The sequence below is a fragment of the Amphibalanus amphitrite genome, unplaced genomic scaffold (genome assembly GCF_019059575.1).
Source record: "Amphibalanus amphitrite isolate SeventyFive unplaced genomic scaffold, NRLGWU_Aamphi_draft 000657F_arrow, whole genome shotgun sequence".
In the NCBI taxonomy this organism is placed as follows: Eukaryota; Metazoa; Arthropoda; class Thecostraca; order Balanomorpha; family Balanidae; genus Amphibalanus; species Amphibalanus amphitrite.
In genome coordinates, this window is record NW_024882151.1 from 220,273 (window position 1) to 245,449 (window position 25,177).

At 54.4% G+C, this 25,177-nt stretch overlaps 1 protein-coding gene across 3 annotated transcripts in view; it reads left to right on the forward strand.

The window, feature by feature from the left end:
- The first annotated feature begins 1,067 nt into the window (after window positions 1-1,067).
- Window positions 1,068-25,177, forward strand: part of LOC122364124 (integrin alpha-PS2-like) — a 60,560-nt gene continuing 36,450 nt past the window's right edge. The window contains exons 1-2 of one of the 3 annotated variants that reach the window (XM_043334225.1): window positions 1,068-1,496; window positions 14,194-14,336. In XM_043334225.1, coding sequence (XP_043190160.1) covers window positions 1,321-1,496; window positions 14,194-14,336 — 319 coding nt within the window. In that variant the 5' untranslated portion in view covers window positions 1,068-1,320. Of the gene's footprint in view, window positions 1,497-14,193; window positions 14,337-14,902; window positions 15,222-25,177 lie in introns of those variants that run through there. The other 2 variants (XM_043334227.1, XM_043334226.1) reach the window with 2 other exon arrangements.

Sequence of the window (25,177 nt, forward strand, 5' to 3'; positions counted from 1 at the left end):
CTTTTACTATGGAGGCTGGAGCGTGAATGCTTGACTACGATGACTATGCATTTCCATTCTCGCAGAGTTTGGGATATCACTTATCAGCAATCATTCATTTCAGAAAGTGTACACAAGCAAGCATGTCTTGACTCTGTCTTTCAAGGTCACGCGCGGTTGCGTGATGTTGATGCATGAAAACGGCGTTTGCCGCGAAAGTTATGAATGGCCCACTCCAATTTTTTCACAGATGGTTAGGAACATTGTGACGGACATAATATGTAAAAATTACCCAAATCGAAGGTGACGTGTTTTTTGCTATTTAAATTTTTCTGTTTTAATTCAAGGTCAAATGCATTTCAAGGTCACTTCAATTTAATTTTATAATTAAAAATCAAAGCCTTATCAATTGCCTATAAGACCCTGTTAATATCATTTTGATACCAGAAAAGGAACCAGAGTTATAGCCATTTAAAAAATTGATGTGTGGCATTTTTCGCTATATTCGATGACCTATATCTCAGCGATACGTTATCAAATTTCGAAAATATTATACGTAACTCAGTTTTGAACCATGCCCAGTCTACCTACAAATTTTCAGAAAAATCGAAGGGGATGACGGATTTCGGTGTTTGATTTGACGTGGAATGCCCCCACACAAAACCTCCTGCACCGTATTCAGCGACTGGCACTGCTGACTCCCGCTACCATGGCTGTATAGAACTTCATCACAATAAAAACTCTAGTAGAACAATTGGGTCAGGTGCTTTGTGCCTCAGGTGGCTCATGGCTGCCTCAAATCCGCCACCGTATACCGATTCCGAGAGCCCCCAATGCCGGGACCACCTCGGCGACACGTTTCCCGACCGTCCTCCCCTCCTGTCCTCTCCCTCCCCCTCCTCCCCTCCCGTCTCGGTCATCGGCAGCGACAGCCGGGGGCGCTCGTGCCGTCGTCGGAGACCCTCCCAAACATCGTCACCGACGCCCTCCCCTCCCTTCCCCGTCGGAGGGATGAGGGGCCTGGGACGCACCTGTCCCGGGAGCGCGACAGAGGGCGCTGTGTTAGCGGGCTCCGGAGGAGGCTCCCTGGCGGAGCCGCCGAGCGCCGAGCGGCGGACGGGCAGAGGAGCCAGTGCGCGTGGCGGCCGGCCTCAGAGAGGTTGGAGCGTGGGCGGCGGGGGTGGACCACGGACCATAGACAACACGCTGACCAGGACAGTGGTCCATGGTGCTCGGACTGTTCGCGCTGGTGAGACGAGACGCGGCGTGAGGTGGTGTGACGTTACTACGACACTGCTGTGACGGTGTCACGCAGTTCAGAGAGTACCGACATCTCCAGTGATGTCTGCGATGCCGGTTACCACGCTGGCGCCAGTGTTGACCCTGCTCCTGTTGGGACCCGTGCCTGTGACAGAGTCGTACAATGTGGACGTTCAAAATAAGGTCGTCTACCGTGGTCCGGACGACGCCATGTTCGGTTTCAGCGTCAGCGGGTACACAGACCAGTACGGCAGCTGGTGAGTACAGGTCGGGTCAGGGTAGGTCAGGTCAGACGGGGTCAGGTCACGGTAGGCTCGGGTCATATCGCGTCGAGTCAGGGCATGTAGGTCAAATCGGGTCGGGTCATCTCGCGTCGGGTCAAGCTGCATCAGATTGAGTCGAGTCATATTGGGTTGGGTTCTGCAATATTAGGGCAGATCAGGTTGGGTCAGGTTCGGTCAAAAGAGGGTGGAATGTTTTGCGATTAGCGAAAATATGATTTTATAGGAGAGGTCAGGATAAATAAGGTCGCATGTGTGTAGTAACTTACCAGGCCGTGAATATTGAGCCAGTATTTGTTAGGTCAAATGCACATCCTGTCAGTCTTTTTCAAATGTTCCATGCTTCCAAAATAAAAAGTCAAGTTGAAATCATCCTGGCCGGTCAGGCTGATATTCTGGCTCGGCGTAGAAAATGGCTAAGATTGGAAAGATCAGTTCTCCACGTCATTTCTATAATGATCTCGGATACCACACTGTTCTTTATCAGTCTCTTGACATACTAGCCCATTGAGCTCGTAAAGTTAGCGACGAGAATCTTGTGTTGGTAAATTGATCCCGCAGCGTAGTTGGAGTATAAGTGCATAAAGCTAAGACAATCAATATAACAGACGCAATAATGCTAGCTACATATGCTTACAATATGCATAATGCAATAAGGATCCAAGGTGCATAACAATCCTCATATCACAAGAAGAGATATCACTTAGGAGTAACGAGGATCATGTAAGAGTAACAGCGGTGATCGTTTGTGAAATGTCGTGATATGATCTACCAGTAAATACCAGTTACTATACAACGAAGTACGTGGCTGCGAGAAAATTGCTATGCTAATTTTTTTTTTGTGGTTCGCCAACAAGCGTGATTAAGCACTTTAATATGTAGCATCTTGTATGCCCATTTGCAACGTAATTCAACAATTAATAAAAGGGCAGCTGACAATGTGGACATGTATATAACTAATGCTTAACCCGCGCCCCGTAGGGGGGGGGGGCCGAAACGGCCCCCCCGTGTCCTTTTCGGTCGATATCTCCTAAACGGCTGGAGATATCGCCACCAAACTTTCAGGACCTCTCCGGGCATCAATTTTACACATTGTGACCAAAATTTTTTCCAGAGGCTGTGATAGGTTGGCCACAAATGACGTCAGAGTGACGTCATGTTCTGTCATTTTCGACCGAAAAAAGACCTTCGCGAGAAGACCTGTCAGGCCTACAGCTTTGAAGATACAGAAAAATGATCAAGACATAAAAGGTGTAGAATTGACAGGGCTACAAAACTGCTATCTCGGGTTTTTGAAATTTTTGAGTTTTGATCCCCAAAAATCAAAAAAGCATTTTTTTGGATATATTAGCCAAAAAATCCAAAAAGTTTTTTGAGTTTCGAAAAAACCGGAATATATGTGATAGTACCTACCGTCTTCTATCTACATACCAAATTTCAGATCGATACCTCGTTTTTTGGCCAAGTTATAGCGAAAAAACTGTTCAAAAATGATGACGTCAAATTTTCAAACTCAATTTTTGGCAATTCTAGAACTCGTAGAGCAAAACAAAGACCACCATTAGACTCCCCGTGACGAGCTGCATCGAATGGATACCCATTTTATGCAAAAATATCAACTTTGAAATTTGACCTAATTTGACCTGACCTTGACCTGACCTTCACCAAAACGTGACCTAGGCTGGCCCCAAAGGCTGCCTAACCCACATAATCGCATTTGTCATGTAAAATGGACCATAAAACATGTATCACACGACACATTCATATTGTGACCCCCGGTGACCTGACCTCGCTGTGACCTGACCTGGTATCAGTGACCTCAGATAGCAAAGTATGTGTTTGACGAACAATATACCATCGATGGTTTTCAATAAATTACCAATTTACTCGATTTCACAGCACATTTCTTGAATTGCCTGTGAACGGTGAAAATCTGACCTTTGACCTGACCTGTGACGTCATCGGTTTGACCTAGGTCAATGAAATTTGGTCACAAGGTAGTTCCCGGGTAGGGCTATCAAACGCCGTTTGAATTTTGAAAATCGGCCGGTAACTTTCCGAGATCTTAGGGGGGGGGCCGAAACGGCCCCCCCCCCCCCTACGGGTGGTAGGGTCCGCCGGTAGCCCTATGGGGCGCGGGTTAAATATGTGAGTTTACCACACATTTTTTATCGTGGGCATCATTCACATGATCTCTTAAACATTGGCAGATCACGAGGGAGCGATTTTTGGGCTAGCTGATGCCCCCCCCCCCTTGCAGCGTCCAATACCACCTTTTCCTCCAGTGCCTCTGAAAGCATATTCGAACAGGCATAAATTAAATGCAATACGATAATAAATCAGGCATGATAAACATCTCATTTAAAAATGAAGAAGCATATAAACCGATCAAAACCAACTGTGTAATTGCGAGGCGCTTCAATCTTCAAATGCAGCCATTCACTTACGGTTAGCAGTTGTGCCCGAGACTCGCTCATAAAGAATAGTAAAAGCATGAGGATTGTGCAATGCTTCCAAATCGCCAGCCTCGAAATTCTAATTATTACTCACATAAGCCTTTCCATGGTCGTGTCGTAATAATTATGTACAGTTTCATTCTCTCGCTCAGCCTGTCACTTGGCTTTGGCTCCCCAAGGTGCCAAGTTCTGATCAACGAGGTCGTTTGCCCAGTTCAGCGAATCATGGTCTCATGTCTCCCAGGTTGCCAGAGTTTGCACCAGTTGTTGCAAAGCTACGATAATTATCACGGACCAGCCATTGCAATAATCACCCGTTGCACATTATCACTTACAACAGCGAGGTGCAGCAGCAAATCTGAGCACCACGAGCGTGTGGTGAGTTTGACTGATGAGTATTGATGGCCTTTGAAGAGGTGAGAACCAATCATGCGAGGTCGGCTGTTTAGCTTGGCTCTCGCGGCGGGAGATCAGATTGATTGGGTGCGATTTGGGACGCTGGGTGGTGGCCGGGGTTCGACGAAGGGGGCCTGATCTTCACACTGGGAGGCCGCCCCGGATTTCCGCCACAAGAGCTCACCACAATTTGCTGAGAGCGAATAGTGGAATGATGTTATGGAAGTTAAGATTTTATGAAAGCCATCTTGTTCTTCTCATCCCAATTTCACTTGAGGGATTGATTTACTGTACCAGTTTTATTTTTGCCGAAAGTAGTACAGTTTAGAGCAGTTATAAGCCCATCAATTATGAAATGATGTGCACTGAAATGGCGCCAGTCCGTGCTAAGCTAACAAAAAGTGTGACTGTTTAGATAAGAAATTATGAGAACCAATCATGGAATGCTTCAATGTGATAATTCCTTTCTGTGCTGCGCGTCTCAGCCTGATAACCGACTGAAAACATCTTCCTCACTTATCTTGAGATCAAAAGATCACAGCTCTCACAAATCGCCGTCGTGCCAAGTGACACCGTTTACTAATACCACGCGGCTCGCTCAGTCTCAGGGCGGCGCTACAAATCCACGGGGATCTGTCGTACCGGTCCCACGTCGCGTCGACGGTCTCGTCTTTACCACCCCCGCCCCGGGTCCTCCCTCCCTCCGCCTCGCCACTTCCGTCCCTCGTCCCCTGTATCGTATCCGTATTTTTAGTCGCCTAATTATAGCACCGATCGGGTGACATTTAGCCCTCTCCGGGACCGCTCTCCGGGTGCCATGCGTCGCTCCCGTCGAGCGCGTCTGTCGCGTCGGCCCCGACTCTCGGCGGCGTTGGTCGCGTCGGCGGAGCAGCCGTCTGTCTCGCCCTACCTCCTTTCTCACCCGGCGAGCGGGCCGGACCTGAGAAGGCCTGTGACGCTGTAATTATCTGTCCTCGGCGGGAAGCTGTCCCTGGTCAGTCAACCGGTAATGGCCTGGGGAGGGAGTCGATTATTGGTAGTGGTATCGGCCGACACCGGGTGCGGTCAGCCACTTCCGATAGACGCCGACGCCGTGAGAGAGACTGAGCGAGTTGGCAGCTATTGTAGCTGATTTCAGTTCTCAACATCATGTCGGTTAAAAGGAAAGTCTTGGATGCATATAATGGATTATGCATGCAATGCATCGCAGAAGTCGATCACGATGGAACATTGCAAACTGGTTTTTAACTAATTATATTTCAAACTTCTGATAATTTTAAGTACTTCGAAAAACAATTTTGACACGATGTCAAACACAGGGCGTCTCGACACTCATTCTCAGTAGCGATTTTCTGCTAAAGCTCTAGGTGGCAGGCTCGTTTTCCGTCCACCGCCGACGCTTTCACTGCGCCTGGCTCTGCTCTGACGAGAAGCACTATCACGCGGTCGCCGCCCCCGCCCTTCGGACGGAGACATGTCTCCAGTGCTCCCTTCCTTGGGCCGTCCGTACTGGTGCGGCACCCGCGGACCGTTACTGCCCAAATAGGAGCTCGTCAGCTGTGTTTTATCGGTATAATAATATTTGGCCGGCCGAACTCCAGGAGGCCAATAATCGCAGACAGCCCTGTCTGGAGGTAAAAACTGTTAGTATGGTGGGACAGTCACAGCTGCATAATTAGCACTTTTATCCTAAATTATGAAACTTTATTAGAGGCGTCCATCCCAATCAGCAATGGAAGGGTTTTCTTGAGAAAGGGTTGCAATGCGAACACATCAACAATTTTCATTTCCGCGACTTCTTTATGATAACCACCAATCCACAAATCAGCATGCGGAATGCTGCCACTCAGCTGTTAACGTCCATTCCGGAGCACCGGCATCCAAACTCACAGGCGGGCGCACTACGCGTGGCGATAACGGCGCAGCTGTGGTAGTCCCGGCGCTCCTCTGCGCGCCGTCTGCTGTTAGCGTCCTACTGATGGCCGGGGAGGCGCCGGATGAGCCCCGACCCCCACATCTGGAGCTCGTTAGGAGCGGGGGAAGGTTCCGGTGGTCTCCCGGTCAGTTAGGCCGACCGGGGCACCATCCCCAACAGGTGGTGACGGCCAAATGACTTCCCAGCCCCTGAGATCATTCTGACGGCATCAGGCTACACGGCGGTGTGGTCTCGCCTTAGGAGTGGATACCGGCGGTGCCCTTCAAAGGATTCGCTTGCCGGGTCAAGTTCGCCTGATGCTGTCGTGTTTACGAGTGTACCGTGTCCGCGACCTTGCCTGCGTGACGAAATATCCGGTGGGCCTCCGGTCACGAGCTCGGCAACTGCACGCGAATCACGACATTGACGTCAAGCATGGATAAGAAAGATGGTCCTCACGATACGGCTACTCCATCAGAATATCAATCGCCGCAAGATTTATCACACGTTGTACGTCTTACATCAGTCGTGCCTGTCAGGCGTATCGCTACGGTCTCCGTCCGGCTCGTGAGTTCCGTGAGTGTCGTCGCAAGCTGAAGAGTCCCTGAGAAGTCCCCCTTTGAGTCCCGTCTTGGACTGTCGGCAGACGGCCCCTCAGAGTCGACACCGCTTCCTGACAGAGCTGACCTCGGTGTGACAGTGGCCGTCTGTCTGTTCGGCCGACGTAGGTCCGTGTTTACTGACCTCACCACTGGTTACTGATGAGGTGCCATCCCACAGAAACAGCCGTCCAAACGCTGTCCGCCCCGTGGGTTCCACCCCTGCTGCCCCCGCAGAGGGGAACTACGGGGCGGGAACCTGTTCCTCATGGGGTCCAATGGGGTCTCTAGCAATGTCGGACCATTCATCATACCAATGTCGAAATATTGTTCTTGGAACCGCTTTAACAATGTTTGTCTCTTAAATTATTTGATTCACGGTATATTATCTGGCAGTGTCGTTTCTGCCACTCCCATGGCCTCCGCCACCTCACTCGGGTGCCAGCAAGCGCTGCCAAAGCCCCTCCAGCCGCCCAGGAGTGTTCGCCCGTAGAGAGCCAGGAGTCCGTAGTCCGGGGCTGCGGCCAACTCCTGTCACCTGCCTGACGAAAGGCCGTCGTATGTCCTGTCATGGCAGCTGCCAGGGGTCACGGTCCCACCGCTATAGCGTCGATGTTGACGTGCCAAGGTGTGTCGGCGGCCGGCGCCGTGCCCATACCTGGGACATAATAGCGTGCATTGTGCGCTGTGCACTCGCTTTGAAGTCTGCGACGAATAGCTCCTGTCACACACAGTCGGTCTTTTCAGACAAAATCTGCTAGCAGAAAATCACTCGCCCGTCGCCTGCGTTCGGTTCCACATCTGGGGTTCGACGTGCATCTGCGCGGCTCAGTCTTCCCTTTCCATCCCCTTTCTCAGGGCGCCGGATGTGCGACTCGCCGCCGCGGGCGGAGACAGACCAGCTGCTGTCGGAATCGACGATGGCTCCGTCGCGGCGGACAGGGGCCGTCGGTAGGGGTAACTGGGAAAGAGAGACGGCTCGAGAGGTGTCGGGTTGAAGAGAGGCCGCCGCCGCGCGGAGGAGGGTGCGGGTCGGTCCGTGGAAGCAGATGTGCACCGGACCCGACTCGGCGCTGTTTTGAAATCGGATTCGGTGAGATTTTCGGTCGGACAGCGTGTGTTCGTTCCCATGACATCTGCCAGTGCCAAACGGAGGCAGTTCCTCCCAACAGATATATGGGAGCCAGGGGTCCTGGAGGGGTGGCTTCCTTCGTATTGGCCAGCCCCTCCCACCAGATAATGGGAGTCGGGTCTTAGGGGAAGGTCTGTTCGTCTGTCTGGGATGTGAATGGAACCATGCCTCTAAAGTAACGTCTACCGCTTGGAGCTTGATGAGTCAGCAAGACAACTGTTCTGATTATACATGCACTTCCAACGTTCATGTCAGTATCTCCTGGTAACTATGGCCATTTAAAAAGCAGCCCTCTTTTAGTGACAGCGCCGGCTTATAAACAGCGACCCTCGAGCCGAGTTTCCTATTGGTTCCTTCGCACAAATATACAGTTCCGAGTGATGGACGGGCATCACTGGCGCGGTTTCCGGCCGCATATATGCGATGGTCCATGAGGCATGGGATGTGTCGTGCACACGCCAAATAAACAGCGACGGCCGGAATGGGGTGCCGAGCGAGCGAGCGGCCCTCCGACGGCTCTGAGGTCATGCGGAAGATCTGACAGACTGATGGTCAGGAGGGAACCGGGATATGTAGTGGAGGAGATCTAGGCGAGCTGGGAGCAGCAGACCCCCAGAGGTTTTTTTTAACTACCAACGAAGGTACTATATTTTATGGTGTATCAGCCTTTTTCGAAGTGTTAAATGTGTGCAGCTAATCTAAAGACGGAATTGCTTGAACTGCCGTGTGTCAAAATTGCAAAGGAAAATTGCAAAATGAGCCCGTGTTCTCTTTCTTCTGATCGGCGAGCAACGACTTGACACAACCATTAATTTCAACGAGTCAAAGAGTCAAGCCGAGTCCGTCTGAGCCGGTTGAGTCAGTGGGACCACGCCATACGCTATACGTCATGGAGACATGTCGTGGCTCGGCCCGCCGTGTTTTCGTAAACGCCCAGACGGATGTTGAGGCGGCGGCGTCGGTGACGCTCGCTACTTCACCATCGTCACCAGCTCCGGTTCAGGTCACCACCCGACCTGCGCGGCGGTCAGGCTCACCACCATCGCGGGATGACACAAGTGGGATGGTTACCAGACTTGCTTGACGTCAGATAGCCGGATAGGTCGGATGTGGGAATTCACGTGGGCAGAAGAGCCTACTTGTCACCTTTTATGAGGAGTTCGTCACTCGAATGGGCGAGACATTTTGCATTATTTTGACCGCACAATGCAGCGTGTATGTTTGTCAAGCTTTAGGAACTGTAAATTCTTACATTGTCAAGGAGCTATATACTAAACCCAATGTCTACATCGTTACTTCCTTCATTTCCCATTACTACCTTCCCATCCACTCACATAAACATCAAATACAATACTGTATTTGAGACAAGCTATAGAGTCACTTTGGATTTCTATTCTGTGTGTACCAGGCGACATGTCACGCAGCCTGCGCCGCCTTACAGACGCGTCACGGCCGGCCGCCTTTACCATACAGCTCGCGTCGCGCCCATTCATTCATTGATTCATTCGCTGCGGCCATTCATTCGTGCGTCGTAATGAGATTCGGTTCGCCCGCCGGATTGCATGCCTTATTTGCTGGTGGTGGAACCGCAGACGGCTACGATCACGACGCACAACTTTCTAAAGCCATAATTGGCTCCCAGCTCGTCAGAATTAGGGTCTCGACTGGTCACGGTTTGCTCGCTTTTCTTAGTCTCAGTTCAGAGTCAGCAATATTTGAAACCAGACCATTTTGTGAAAGAAACCGGCTTAGTTTGCACATTTGAGGTTGTATACAGCTACCCATTACATGACGATCTTTGAATACCCGATTAAGTGTGCGTCATGCGCTGTGATATTACAATCAAACTCGTAGCTCGCCGTTTTCTTTTTTCACTTCGGCCACCACGCCACTCTCACCTTCATTTCCCGGTTCCCACTGCCCACCGTTCGGTCAGTCACAGACCGATCGACGGTCCACCCCACCCGCCCCACTGTCGCCGCCTGATCTACACAGCGCTGCGTGCGGTGCCGCCCCAGGTGCTCCGACACCGGCCGCATATTTACGTTGGAGGGACAGTGTTTTGGATGGCCCTGGAGCGGCGCCAGCCTGTCGTCTTACCAGCCCACAATAGCTACTGTGTATCTGTCGCCGCGGTAGCGCCGGCCCGCTGCGGCGGTATAGGCAGTGACGCGTCACTGATGTCACGGAACTGCAGGAAGGCTACGAGGGTGCCGCCGTGACACCATGGAGGCTGAGACGGCTCGCTGAAAGGAGCAGGGTTAAAGAAGAATTGGTAAATCACAAGCTCCAATCGTATTGTGGGCTAAATTCGACAATGAGCAGCACCTAATGCGCATAGCTCAAGCAGCTGTTGGCAAACATTTAGTAAGTTACATTAATGCAAAATTAAATTGCGTTGTTTGGCGGCCTGTTATGATAAGTGGAGTGAATTGTTGTGGTTTAACACCTTTCCGTACAAAGCATTATTAACCAAACAGTGCTGCGATGGCCAGTATCGCTTCCAACCTACACAGAAACAACTTCCCTTGATCTTGCTGTTGTAAGAATCTGATATGATATTGTTCCCGGCTCGGCCGTTCGTGGTGACTTCACAGAACATTATCTATTGCCATTGAGCTATAGATACCTGGCTGAGTTGGATTATTTTGCTATAGGCTGGCACGACGTTGCGCAATGACTAACAATTGCTATTAATAAATTCACAAATGACGAATTACTAAAAAGCCTGAACTTTTTTATCAAACATCGTTTGAAAATGTAGATAAAGCATTCTTAAAGCATTCCAGAAAACAAAATGTTTCAGAAGCATCGGTGAATAAAAATCCCACAATTTACAGTTCCTACCAATAGATTAGTGATGTCACTGACCTAGATTGGCTAACGTCACCGGTGTGTAGGACGCATGTCTGTCGATGTCGACATTCGATGCCCGATCGGTACGATGACAGGCAACCCGGTCCTCTGCTCTGCTTCGGTCAGCAGACAACAATTACTGTTTTTGAACAGCGCGCAAGAAGTGTTAGCATAGGCGAGCGTGTTGGCTCGCTGAGTCATCCGGCTTACGGGATCCTTTGAAGCGCACCTTTGTTTAGAAACCAGTCTTGGCGAAGTTTTTGTAGCGCCGCTGCGCCGGAAAGCCACGACCGAGCATCCGCATGTGAGAAACCAGGGGAAGGACGACTTATTTCAGGAGAATGGCGTCACAGTCACCGGCAAAGACCAGGTTTAAACAATGACGCCGCGAAGCAGGGCGAGACAAATCGGGACTACGCAAAAACTCCGCATTTCTCCTAACTAGCTGGCCGGCAGCCCGTCCGACCGTTTTTGACCATCGATCTCTGTTTACAAACAACGTCGCCGGCCGGCTCTTTGGGCCGGCCTGGACTGAGGCCTTGAGTCTCATCTATCCAGCCTGGCCCTCCCTCTGATTACCCAGCTGGCCTGCACAGTGCACAGCTCGGCCGCCTGATTGGGCCTCTGTCACCGTGTTTATGCTTCATGGTCGCGGCCGCGCCGGCGCACCCGCTGCAGGAAGTGATGACGGGACTTGACCGGCCATTTAGAGAAGGCGAGGTGGAGCTCTGAGAGCCGCCCTGTCCTCTGGCTTCTGTGCATAGCCGGCGCGAACGGCCGGCGGCTGGTAGGGCCGGGAAGACCGCTCAGGCCTCAGGGTTGCAACTTCTTTATAGAATAGCCTATGTTGTAAGCACAAAGACCTTGCGACATTAATAGAAAAGTTACGTATAGAGTGGGCGCGGTAAGATTGGGAAAATATCTGACGGCCATCCAAGTTTCACTTTCCATCAACAAACACAACTTTTTGGGCTTTAATCCCCCCCCCCCTAAGTATTTTCTTCCTCATAACTTGGTTGTGGCTGAGTTTGGTCAGTTGACGGATGGCGGGTATAGGTAGTGAGCGTGTACAATGAATGCTGAAGGGCGAACAGGGCATGGTAAAAATATGCAGCGAACGTAGTATCTATTTACAATTACATATATGGCATTGCCGATCTCTGTGCCAAGAGCCATCACTGAACTATTTATAGTTCACTGATATAACAGAGCTGTGCTGTATAAAGCGGCTCACAGCGTTTGCCATCCAGCAATCCACTGACCATCTGCGATTCAGCGCGACCGGCGTGACGGCCCATCGCGTGACGCGCCGCACTACCCGTGACCCCAAAACTGTGACGTCACAAGGACTCGGGCGGGGTCGCGGCGGCTCGGGTTGCCCCACACACGATACGAAGCTGACCGAGGGGCTTCCTTCGGTCACCGCGCCACCGATAGACACGCCAAAAGAACCCGTTTTGGGCACACAATGCGGCGATTATAGAAACGCACACGGATATGTCACGGTCAGAATGCGGTGTGGTGACTGAAGATACCCACTTAACCGCTTCCGCAAAAATTTTAACTTATCGGAAGTGCGGCAATGTGGTAATATACCCCGTCAAATCCCTGACATCCCATATGAAATTGCCGCAAATGGTGAGCGTTCTTTGATGTGCACTGCCTTGGCCAATTCAATATCAATTGATGTTTCCATGAATCAGACCACAGTGGGCTGGTAGTGGTCAAGTAACCTCTAGAGGATCTATAACAGTTCCGTTACAAGGCGAAGCCCTCAGCTCTTCAATGAAACCTTGCATCACATATACACTACCGGAAACAGTCTGCTGCAAAATGCAGCATGTCCATACATCTTCAATGAATTCCCCAATGGTACAAGTTCAGAGAAACAGCTGATCGACTCCATGGGTAGTTCATCAGCCGCTCGAAATCATATCATCGTCCCATGATTTTAGCTTTTAGAAATATCTCCTGTCACCCGAAACCAAAAAGATTCGGATCATCACCAATACGGACTCTCCCAAAAGACTCCGTCCTGACCGCCTTTGACTCGCCATTCCCGATTTGGCTCGGCCCAGTACGGTAACACACCGCACACGCCGCGGACCCTAACGAGCACGGATTTTTCTCGCGTGCGTGCCTTTCCGTGACCGATCTGAGGCGTCCCGCGGGGTGCATATGGTGCTCTCCTGCTCTGAGCCAGCAGGGTCCGCGGACCGCCGCCGTGGCATCTCTCGCTGGTGTAACGGTCATACCGCTCCGTCATCCGTGCCGCCGATCCAGAGATCACGTGACGGCAGGTTCACTGCTTCCGGGCTGACGCCACCGGTCAGGTGACGTGAAATATGGACAGTCCTTGGGCTGACACTAGCGGTCTTATGACCAGCGTAGGGGTTCAAGGGACAAATCGGCTTTCTTGATCGATAGTGAGCTGATGCAGTGTTACAAAGATGTTGAAACGTACCGCCAAAGATGGCCGACGGCGTATCAATTGGCAACTTACTCATGACAATGATGTCGACGGTGCGATTTCCTTATAACACACCTGATCGACAAAGTAAGTGCAATCGATAACAATGAAACCGTTTTAGCCATGCGAACTTTTAGCTTGTGTCAAACATTTTCCTTGTGCTGATATAATACGGATTACAACTTTCGCCACCCCATCGCGATTAATGGACATTCTGCGTCACAATGACCCATAACTGAGTTCTACGACTTCCCTTCCTACCCTCGTAAAGCCAACAAAGTATGTTGTCCCATCGTCTGTGAACTGTTTACATCACCTCTCAGAACGCCGAGTCTGTGGATTTTACTGTTCGTTTCTGACTTCAGCGGCATGATCAGACACCGACGCTGACCCCACGCTGACCCAGCGTTGACCTTCGACCCCTGACCAGGCACGCTGTGACATTTCCTGTGACTATTTGCCTCTGACCGCTCCGTGATTTGTCAACTCGCCCGAGTTTGCCCGGCGAGAGTGAACTGTACTGACCGTGTGTATCGAGCGGTCTCGTTTGCATGGAACACATGGCGTGGCATTGACCTAACCGCTATAGTATACTTGGAAAGGCTCTGGGGTCAGGGCGGTAAAGGGAGAGCCCAGAAGTTATATACGCAGAATCGGAGGGACTATAGAGGGGGATGTGTTCATGTATACCTTGTTTCCTCAATGGACATGGAATCGACTAAATAGACTTAATAGACATGCTTCCTCAATATGGCAATATTCAAGTTAAGATTAAATGCTATAACACACTGTAACGGCTCTCGATTCTTCGGCCGTAACATGCGTGACCGTTGTTGGTTTCTCCTGCAGGGTGCTGGTGGGCGCGCCGCGCGCTCAGACGGAGCAGCCTGGTGTCGTGCGAGGCGGGGCCGTGTACCGGTGTGAGGCCGAAATTTTCGGACGGGCCCTGTCGTCCTACACCAACTGCCTGCAGATTCCGTTCGACATCAACGGTAAGCATGCGGCCAGTGGGCTGTGAGGACTAACTAATGCGCTCAGAGAACAAATTATCGGGAAGCAAATTACCAGAGTCTACTGCCCAGCACGCATGATCGTTAAGTTCTTAAATCACACAACCGACCTGGTGGTGAACGGCTTGGTCAGCCCCAGCGCTCTAACATGGACCACCTCACGAATTGCCGGCCTTGCACGAGAGTGGTGAGACATTGGACGAAGGACGACGTCTGTGGTCGCGGAGGAACAAGGCGTGCCGCCTATCCGCCGGTCACGAGGGACACGGCACCGAGGCACGACTGGGGCGGACGGTCGCGGGTGGCATAAAGATCTGAGGCATGACAGCCTGAGTGAGAAAATGGGCTGCGCAGCGATATAATTCTTTTCCGGGAGGGATCATACCCGGATATATATCCATGCACGTTCGTAGCATGTCAGCACTCAGCAGCGAAAATCTGGATGTGAAATAATGGCAACTTAGCGGCCCCCGGCTAAGAGGCGTTGGGCGAGGGCAGACAGATGCCGGAGAGAGCGAGGGAGAGGGAGGGAGGGTGGGAGGGAGAGAGATAAGCGGAGCGGGCGGGCTGGGGCGGGAGGCACGAGGGGAGCGCGGGATATAGGACAGTCAGAGACGAGCCAGCGAAGGGGACGGACCATCGGTCATGGTCTCAACAATTTTTTTGGCTTCTCTCATTGTGTGACACTCGGAGTGACAGAGTGACAGAGAGGCTATGAATAGTGACGGTGAAAGAGGGAGTGGTGGCATGGTACTCAGAGGGGCGGTGCCTTGCGATTCAGCGCAGCGCAGGAGCTGGGAGGCAGAGAATCAACCGCCTGTGACGACTCATGACGCGAGGTTTGTCAGTAGATGCCACTGACTACAGGTAAGCGAAGGGCCGAGTTCGCTGTTGTGTAACTGGCCGGGTGCTGCGACAGCTTGACGGGCGCAGTCACCTGCGCTCTCGAGAGCAGGGATGCTTTTGTGGGCAGACCGCGAGGGCGCTACTTTCCAGCTCTTGGGAGCTTATTGTCATGGCTGTCAGCTGTCGATGCATAATCAGCGGGTAGCAGATTCGCGCGACTTGCGTCATTGCGGAGTCACGCGCTGTCTAATCTGGATGGTGTTGTCCGACATCTCGTGCTACAAATTGAATAGGCTGGCAATATCGGCTTGGGAGAGACGGTCGTGGACATTTTTTTTCGTTGCTTCGTCAAGAGCTTTTTGACGCTTGAAGCGCGCCACGGCGGCAGCTGTGGTCGTGGGAGCGCTCCGTGAGGACCCAGACTGTGGGTTAGCGCCTGCCTGGTCTCCTGTTGTCACAGTCCGGTGACTGGTTGCCAGCGCGACTGCCGACTGCGGCGGGGGAGCGGGACGGGGTCAGACGTCCCTGTGCATATGGAGTGTGGCAGCGGCTGAGGGCCTGCTGGTTGGTCTTTCAAGCCTTTGGGGGCTGGTGGGTGCGGTGCGGTACCCTTGGGGGCGAACGCGGTCAGTGACTTGGTGACCTCGGGTGACATTTTCAGGGCTGATATCAGGTTTGGCCCGTGACCACCTGCACCCTGGTATCGCTGCGCGCTGCAACGGTGCAGCGACGCTTAACCCCTGCGCGCCGGCTGAGCGTGCGGAGCCGGGTGGGTGACGTCATCGAAGCACGCCGCACGCAGTTAGATCTAGGCGCCGGGCCGGGGCCCTGTTTACGGCCGCTGCCGGCGTGCGCTATCACACGTGCTATTGGGTTTCCATGACATCCGTACATCCGTATCTCCAACCCTGCCAAAATGTCGTCACATGTGTGACTTCAGCTCGCAAAATGCGATAGCAGCGTGGTAGCAGCATCGAGTGAAATGCCGCTCAAAAACGGGAATGGCCCTCCCTTTGTCCGCGCGGTCCACGGGCCCGCCGGCGCCGCGGCGCGGCGGACCGGGCGCGGCGGACCGGGCGCGGAGACCCAATAAAGTAAACAGCCCGGCCTTATCGGTCACGGTGTCGTATGGCGGCGCCCGGCCGCATGGCTCACAGCTGGGGCATGGGTGAATGTCCGCTGGAGTCATGGGACGGGCAGTGGGACAGGGCCAAGGAGAAAGGAACATGGTGTTTGAGGGAGAGTCGAGGGGGCAGTGACCCTTCCGGAACGGGGTGATCGTGGTGGTCCCAGATGTTGTCTATTGAGTTTTTTTACAGACCTAAAGCGCGCGCAGCGGCGCGCCGTCGGTTCGCAGGCACACCACGGCTACCTATCGGCTGTCGCTGTTCCGGACCACGCGGGCTCTGACGTGCCCTCGTCTTTGCGTGGCTTGACCGCCTTTGCCGGGCGAGGAGCAGCCGCGTGAGCGGTCGAGGGTCAGTTTGACCGAGTGGTGCGGGTCGCTGGTTGTTGGCAGAATACATGATGCGACGCCGCGGACCGATTAGTGGTGTCACCTGGGATTGGACCTTCGGCATTCCGATTTGTCTAATGTTCATTTCGGGAGATGGTTGAACAAAGGTTACACTGGCTTGCACAGCTTGAACAATCACTTGCTCGGGGGACGAGAAACGCTATTTCTTCTATCCCTGCTTCCTGGTTGATAAGAACGAGCTTCGACAAGCTTCGGCAGGGTGCGCTGAAGGAGCAGAGCGCCGTTGGCGACCGGGCAAGCGCCGCGGGATGACCGGGGGGGGGGGGGAGGGTGGCAGACCGCTACGGGCGCCACTATCGCGGGTCTGACGGGCGGCCGTGGGAGCTCTTGGGAGTTTCTTGCCCTTAACGGCGACAGTAGCTGTCCTAGCTCTCGAGCTTATTGCCCTTGAGGGCGGCTTGCTGCCCCTCGGGGGCGACGGTAGCTGTTACAGCCCTCGGGAGTTAATTGTCTTTGGGGCGACGATGGCTGTACAAGCTCTTGAGGAGCTTATTGCCCTTGGGGGCGACTGAGGCTGCACGGGCTCTTGGGAGCTTATTGCCCGTGGGGGGCGACGATGGCCGTACAAGCTCTTAGGGAGCTTATTGCCCTTGGGGGCGACTGTGGCTGCACGGGCTCTTGGGAGCTTTGCCCTTGGGGGCGACGATGGTTGTACGAGCTCTTGGGAGCTTATTGCCCTTAGGGGCGACGACGGCCGTACAAGCTCCTGGGAGCTTATTGTCCTTGGGACGACTGAGGCTGTACGAGCTCTCGGGAGCTTTGCTCGTGGGGGCGACTGAGGCTGCACGGGCTCTTGGGAGCTTGCCCTTGGGGCGACGATGGTTGTACGAGCTCTTGGGAGCTTATTCCTCTTGGGGGCGAGCTTGCTGCCCTGGGGGGCGACGGTAGCCGTACGTGCTCTTGGGAGCTTATTGCCCTTGGGGGCGACGATGGCTGTACAAGCTCTTGGGAGCTTATTGCCCTTGGGGGCGACTGAGGCTGTACAAGCTCTTGGGAGCTTTGCCCTTGAGGCGACGATGGTTGTACAAGCTCTTGGGAGCTTATTGCCCTTGGGGGCGAAGGTAACCGTACAAGCCTTTGGCTGCTTATTGCCCTTGGGGGCGACGAGCTTGCTGCCCTGGGGGGCGACGGTAGCCGTACGAGCTCTTGGGAGCTTATTGCCCTTGGGGGCGACGATGGCTGTACAAGCTCTTGGGAGCTTATTGCCCTTGGGGGCGACTGAGGCTATACAAGCTCTTGGGAGTTTTGCCCTTGGGGGCGACGATGGTTGTACAAACTCTTGGGAGCTTATTGCCCTTGGGGGCGACGGTAACCGTACGAGCCTTTGGGTGCTTATTGCCTTTGGGGGCGACGATGGCTGTACGAGCTCTTGGGAGCTTATTTTTTCCTTGGGGCGGGCTTTCTGCCCTTGAGGCGACAGTAGCTGTACGAGCTCTTGGGAGCTTATTGCCCTTCGGGTGACGATGGCTGCACGAGCGCTTGGGAGCTCATCGCCCTTGGGGGCGAGCTTGCTGCCCCTGGGGGGCGACGGTAGCTCTTGGGAGCTTCTTGCCCTTGGGGGCGACGTTGGCTGTACGGGCTGTTAGGAGCTTTTTGCTCTTAGGGGCGAGCTTGCTGTCCTCGAAGGTGACAGTAGCCTATGAGCTCTAAGGAGCTCACTGCCCTTGGGGGCGACGATGGATGGCTGTATGAGCTCTTGGAACCTTATTGCCCTTGGAAGGCGAGCTTGCTGCCTGCCCTCGAAGGCTTCAGCACACGTCTGAGCTCTTGAAGCTTGCCTTTGAGGGCGACGACGGCCGTTCGAGCTCTTGGGAGCTTATTGCCCTGGGAGCGAGCTTGCTGCCCTTGGGGGCGACGGTCGCTGTACGAGCTCATGTGAGCTTTGTCCTTGGGGTGACGATGGCTGCGCAAGCTCTTGGGAGCTTTGGCCTTGGGGCGACGACGGCTGTACGAGCTCTTGGGAGCTTATTGCCCTTGGGGAGAGCTTCCTGTCCTTGGGGGCGACGGTAGCTGTACGTGTTTTTGGTAGCTTAGCGCTTGCTGCCCTTGGGGGTGACGGTAGCCCTATTGCCCTCGGGGGCGACTGAGGCGGTACGAGCTCTTGGCAACTTATTGCACCTAGTGGCGACGACGGCTGTATGAGCTCTTGGGAGCTTATTGCCCTTGGGGCGAGCTTGCTCCCCTTGGGGCGACGGTAGCTGTACGAGCTTTTGGGAGCTTCTTGCCCTTGGGGCGGCCGAGGCTGTACGAGCTCTTGGGAGCTTTGCCTTTGGGACCGACAGCAGCCCTACGAGCTCTTAGAAGCTTATTGCCCTTAGGCGCAGCCACTGGGTGCGGCACTGTCGGGAGCCCCCTGGCGCTCGCCGGACGCCGCTGCGCCTGACCCTCAAGGAGCGACACCCAAGGCCGTACTTGGTAGCCGGGAGCGGCCTGGTTCTCTTCCCAGATGTGTGTGCTTTTCGCCTTGGGCGGGAGTAAGAGGTCCGGTTATCTTACCCGAGGGGTGTTCACGGGCACCGCACACTGCTGCGTGCGGTGTGTGCGGTACGTCCAGCAGGCGTGGGGGTAGGGGATGGGTAGGCGGCTCTGACGTCACGGCTGCGTGCGGTGGACGGTCCGCTGTGGCCAGTCCCGACCGGCCACAGCGGTCGCTGTGTGCGGTGACGCAAGGCTGACGTAGGGACGCAGTGGGCGGAGCTTGGAGGCTGTGTGCGGTCCGACCGCACACAGGGTCCGTGAACAGCCCTCAGATGTTTGCTGTTCGCCCTGTTCTCTCTGTCCGCCGCGTGTCCGCGCCCGCCGCGCCGCGACCGCCCGGCGCGGGGAGGGGCACGCGATGGGGGCCGAAGGTCCACCGCGCGGCCAACGCGCGGTTGCCGGTCTAATTACTGGATTGGAGGATGCGCCACGGGGCGGCGTCCGCCCAGCTGCGCGCCCCCATCCCTGGTGGGGGGAGGGGGAGGGCGCGGTGACAGGGCGGGCGCTTGGCCGGCTCGAGTGGCGCGGCGGCACACACGGGGGCGCTCGCCACCCCCTCCCTCGTCACTCGCAGGGGGGGGGGTAGGCGCGAACGGCTCGGCCTTCTGCGGGCAGTGGGCGACGGTTCGCACGTGTCGGGGCGGCGCGGGGACCGGCACTGGGTCGACGAGGAGGGCGTAACGCGCTGCCTTTTTCGGCGGGCTGCGTGCCAGCAATTCTTTCGTTTCACAACCGGGCCGCGGGCCGCGGCGGGTGTGAGCTCCGGGTGTGTGGACGCGCCAGAGCGACCCGTCCGACTATCTGTATCTGCCGGCGACCTATACGGTCATCTGACCGGTGCGGGCGTTGGGGCTGTACTGTAACTTGGGGCTGTGCAAGCTCTGGGGAGCTTATTGCCCTTGGGGGCAGACCGCGTGGATGCTACTGTCGGGAGCCTGGGGGAGAATGACGGGGGCTTGCGAGCTCTTGGAAGATCATAGTTGACGGTGCGAGCTCTTGGGAGCTTATGGCCCTTGGGGGCACACCGTTAGGGACGCTACAGTCGAAGCTCTTGGGAGTCTGACGAGGGGACTTTGCCAGCTCTTGGGAGCTTATTGCCCTTGGGGGCAGGCTGCATGTGCGCTACTGTCCAGGGCTCTTGGGAGCATGACGGGTGGCCGTGCGAGCTCTTGGGAGATAATAGTTGGCGGTGCGAGCTCTTGGGAGCTTATAGCCCTTGGGGGCACACCGTTAGTGACTCTACTGTCGAGAGCTCTTGGGGGCTGTCAGGTGGCTGTGCGAGTTTTTGGGTGCTCTTGCCCTGGGACATACCGTTACGGGCGCTGATGTCGAGAGCTCCTGGGAGCCTGACGAAGGGAGCTGCGCGAGCTATTGGGTACTACTGCCCTTGGTGCAGACCGCCAAGGCCACTGTTGTCGAGAGTTCTTGGGAGCCTGACCGGTGGCCGGGCGAGCTATTTGGAGCTTTGACCGGTGGCCGGGCGAGCTATTTGGAGCTTCTTGCCCTGGGGGCTAGCTGCTACGATCGTTTTCTGTCGCGACCTCCAGGAAGCTTGAGGGGTTACTGTGCGAGCTCTCGGGAGCTCATTGCCCTTGGGGGCAGACCGCTATGGGTGCTACTGTAGAGCTATTGGGAGCCTGAAGGATGGCGGCGCGAGCTCGCGAGAGCTTCTTGCCCTTGGGGGCAGACCGCTTGGGTGCCAATGTCTAGAGCTCGTTGGAGCCGGACGGGTGGCTGCGCAAACTCTTCAGAGCTATTGCTCTTTGGGGCAGACCGCATAGGCGCTACTTTTGGAAGCTTTAGGAGCCAAGCGACTGCTCGAGCCGGCGGGAGCCTATTGTCCTTGGGAGCAGACGGATACGGGTGTTACTGTCGAGAGCTCTTGGGAGCCGACGGATGGCCGTGCGAGCTCTTGGGAGCTTATTGCCCTCGGGGGAAGCCTCTATGGGGCTAGTGTCGAGAGCTCCTGGGAGCTTACAGTTGGCTGTGCGAGCTCTTAGGAGCCTCTTGCCGCTGGGGGCAGACCGCTAAGAGTGTTCACATCGGGAGCTCTATTGAGCATGACGGGTACCCGTGCGAGCTCTCGTGAAGACCAGCTGGTTCGGAGGTGGGTTGGGGAGCGGCAGTCCGTGGGGAGGGGCGAGGGCGGGGAGGGCGAGGGAGGAGACGAGAGGACAGACGTCAGTCAGTGAGAGGGGACGACGGTGACAACAGAGGCGGGCCGCGAGTGGCGCGTCTCCCACCCCCCATCTCCAACGGCGCCAATGTCCTCAACATTGTCTCCTCCGTCTCTTTTTCGTTTTTTTTTTTTATTACTTCTCTCCCTCTCTCGTCCGACGTCGTCTCACCCACGGTTGTGGCGGATGAGGAGCGCAACCGAAAAATGGGTGAGTACGGCCAACAACAGCCAAACTGGAATGGGTCGCAGCACGGGACACAGTAGCGACAGAGAGGAAACACTAACTTTTCATTTCTAGGACTCGAGAGACTCGAGGGACGTTTTCAATCGTCGCGGCTCATCAAAGCCCACGTCGATATCTACAAAGCTCTCCGTCTAGTTGCCGTTCCTTTTCGCTCTCCGGCGATCTACCGTGGCTCACATTCGTATTCTGTGCCTCAGTGCGCGACTGTCGTCAGTATGCAGTGATTGGTATTACCGTGCACGTTCAACGTCGGGCCGAGGTAAGCCCTACCGGCGCGGACTGCAGACTGCGCCAGACGGCGGTCGAGCGACGGCTGACAGGAATCGGTACCAGGTATCAGGGGATCTGCACGGCTAGGCCAGGCCGCCAGCGGTCCTCTCACTCTCCACTGGACACATGTGGGTCAGCAGGGACTCGGCGGAGACCTGCCGGCACGTCAAGGCGAGGCCGGGCGAGTGGGAGAGCGGGGGGGCACAGAGCCAAGGGCGAGGGGCGGGCGGGGGTGCGAGAGGTGCGAGTGGGTCAGGTGGGTGCTGGGAAGGGGACGACCACCACACGCACAGCACGGTGGCGATAACAGGACCGCTCACGTATAATCTGCCGCTGCTGATCCCCAGTGGGCGGACAATCGACAGAAGACCGTTCGTCTGGGTACATTCACTGGGACGCTCCCGGTTCGATTAGTATTTATATCGGCCGATACGCACGCTTCTGATGCAGTACTTGAAGAGAGATACGCATCTCGAATAGCCTTGGCGTGGGCGAGACAAGAACCGACCGCAAAGCACCCGCCAAATATGTCCCCTTGAACCTGACCACAGCCTGTCGGTTACAAACTTTATAAATTTTACCTCCATTGAAATTCGAAAGTGTCCGGCAAATGAACTGCGCGTGCCGTATGCAACCTTTACATCTTGTGACCGCCAACCGTGCTCCGATCAGTCTGATACCGTGCTCTTCGTGTTGCGCAGGCATGGAGCAGCCGATACCGTCTGCGTCAGATGATACCGTCTGTGAAGACATTCGTCCCGCCACCTCTCCGCGGCAGTCACAGAAGGCCACACACAGTCTTTAGCCGCGCCGTCTGTCTTTGGCGCCGACCCACCTGATAAATATTTATAGTCGACGTATCGCAGCCCGCGTCTATCTCCGTGTGACGGCTGCACATCGAGATGTGTCCGAGCCCACGACCGTAAATATCTCCCACAGCCGCACACGCACCGATCGGATCGCTTACCTCGCCGCTCGCTCTGGGCGGCAGCGGCACCGGCCAGGTAGCTGTAGGTCACAGCCACTTGCGCCATCGCCTTTGATGTGTTAATTCGTTACGGCGCTCCGAACGCAGCCGGCGAGCAGGTGAAATTCATAACCGAGCCACGCTCGTCGTATATCATGGTCTGGTGAGGCGCCCGTGGGCCTCTCGAGCTGTAATTACCCGCTCGGACGTGCCGCCCTCCGTATTGGTCATCACCGTGTAACGTTTATCTCCAAGTAACGATGATAAGACGGCTGAAAATTACGGCACGCGAGCGTGGATCGACGACACAAAACAGAACTGCTCGGCTTCTCAAGTGGAGCGCGTTTCTAGATGCTCGGGATAAAAAGATGCGTGCGTCATATGAGTACATGTCGAAGGCGCGGTGTGAACAGGTAAAAAGAGCATTCAGACCCAGGCGATCTATGTAGTAAGGTCGGTGTTTTGACGGTAGGACTCGAATCAGGGCATAAATAGGTCCATGATACGGTTTTATTGCTTGTAATATTGGGCTGTCTAATAGCCAATATCACATCAACTACTTTCTCCTATCTCGCTTGACGATTAAATGGGAGAATAATGAAGATCCAATATCTTTGGACAAGGTTAAAGGTCAGAAGACCAATCATGTGCCCAGGCACCAAGGTTCATTTAAAACCGTGTGTCAAGGTTTACTTTACAGCACTATTTATAGTTGTGCATCTACATCAGCGCAGTACTAAACGAAATGTTGATTGATAAATATGCAAACGATATATACCATCTTAAATGGACGAAGACTGCTGAACGTAGCGGTCCTAGACCGCAATGTTCGTTATCATGCGTTCTGTGTCTTGTTCTCCATAGCGTAGCTCCAATTTCCGAATCTGCATTACGGTTGAGTAAGAATGGCGACGGTTTTTGTTCTGTCGGGTCAGCGTCTCCTTAACCTTACCCGATGCATCGAAGATAAACTGTTGTGGAACATGATCCGGAAAGCCAGCAAGCAGAGGAACCCCAGCTGGGCCGTAGTAAAAACCGTCAGAAGACGTTCACCTAAACAAAAGGCAGAGGAAGTAGAGATGGCAAAATGTGGACCCGGGGACCCGGTCCAAAGAACCAGTCTGGACCCATATGGGTCCAGACCGGTTCCTGGAAATTTTCTGACGGGTCCAACCGGGTCCTACCATAAACTATACATCTTGCACACTACACATTATTGCAAAATATGAAGTGAATGAAGTGAATGTTTCTTTGCACACAGTACCTCATGAGTATTCTCAGTGGGAAATAGGCTGTTTTACATGATGCAACTAATGATACCTACAAGTAGCTTGTATTCATTGACTTTTGGGAAACGGGTCCAACTGGTTCCGATTCCAACTAAGACCGGGTCCGACTGGTTCCAGAAATGTCCAGCTGGGTCTGGTTCGAGTCTGGTTCCCAAAATTTTCATCTTTTGCCACCTCTAAGAGGAAGCTCGTGACTCCGGCATCGCACGCCCGTTATCGGCAGCAAACAACAAATTCCCACGAGAGTTCCGCTTCCAGGATCCCGTATATCAGACAGAGGGAGGTCGGGTCAGCCGACGGGCGACATTCAATAACGGTCTGATTACGGGGGTGGGCACGGGACCGGCCATCAATAACACCTTGTTCCGGGCGAGACCCGACCCGGAATGCATATTCATGAGGGCCACCGGGGGTTAGGGACCGTGTTCCGGCCCCACGAGCCGTCCGCTCGCGTGGATCAAATGTCGCTACATGCCGGGACTAGCCGAGGCGGCCTCCCACCCCGGGGTCCTCGGCCCGTACCCACCTCGCTTCAGCAGGGTTTCCCAGTCCGCGCACCGGCCACCAGTCGAGTACGACAGACAGCGTGATCTGTTGATCTGACGTGGCGGTACGGAGGAGCGCCCGCTACCTCTGTGCTTTATCCGCCATATCGGAGCGGGCAGAGAGGAGATGCCTTTGACGTCCACCATCTGTCTGGATAGTAAATAGGCCCGCCGATGGAGGAATGTTTAGAGAACGCCAGACGGCCCAAGTGCCGCGTGACAATTAGGCTCATTGACAGGCCCCTCGGGATCACAGGGAAGCTATTGGCTCGTGTCGCCTGATGCTGGTAATGAATTGAATCAACAAATCGAATGCAGATGATGTTTTGACAGTGAATTGCATTTCAATTTTATTTCGTCTGTACTGATGCCTTATTGTCGTACACGGGCTAAATTTGGCTATACATAATACATATGCTACAAATCCAAGACGTCACCGGCGCTGAAGACTTGTCACAACTGCGGAGC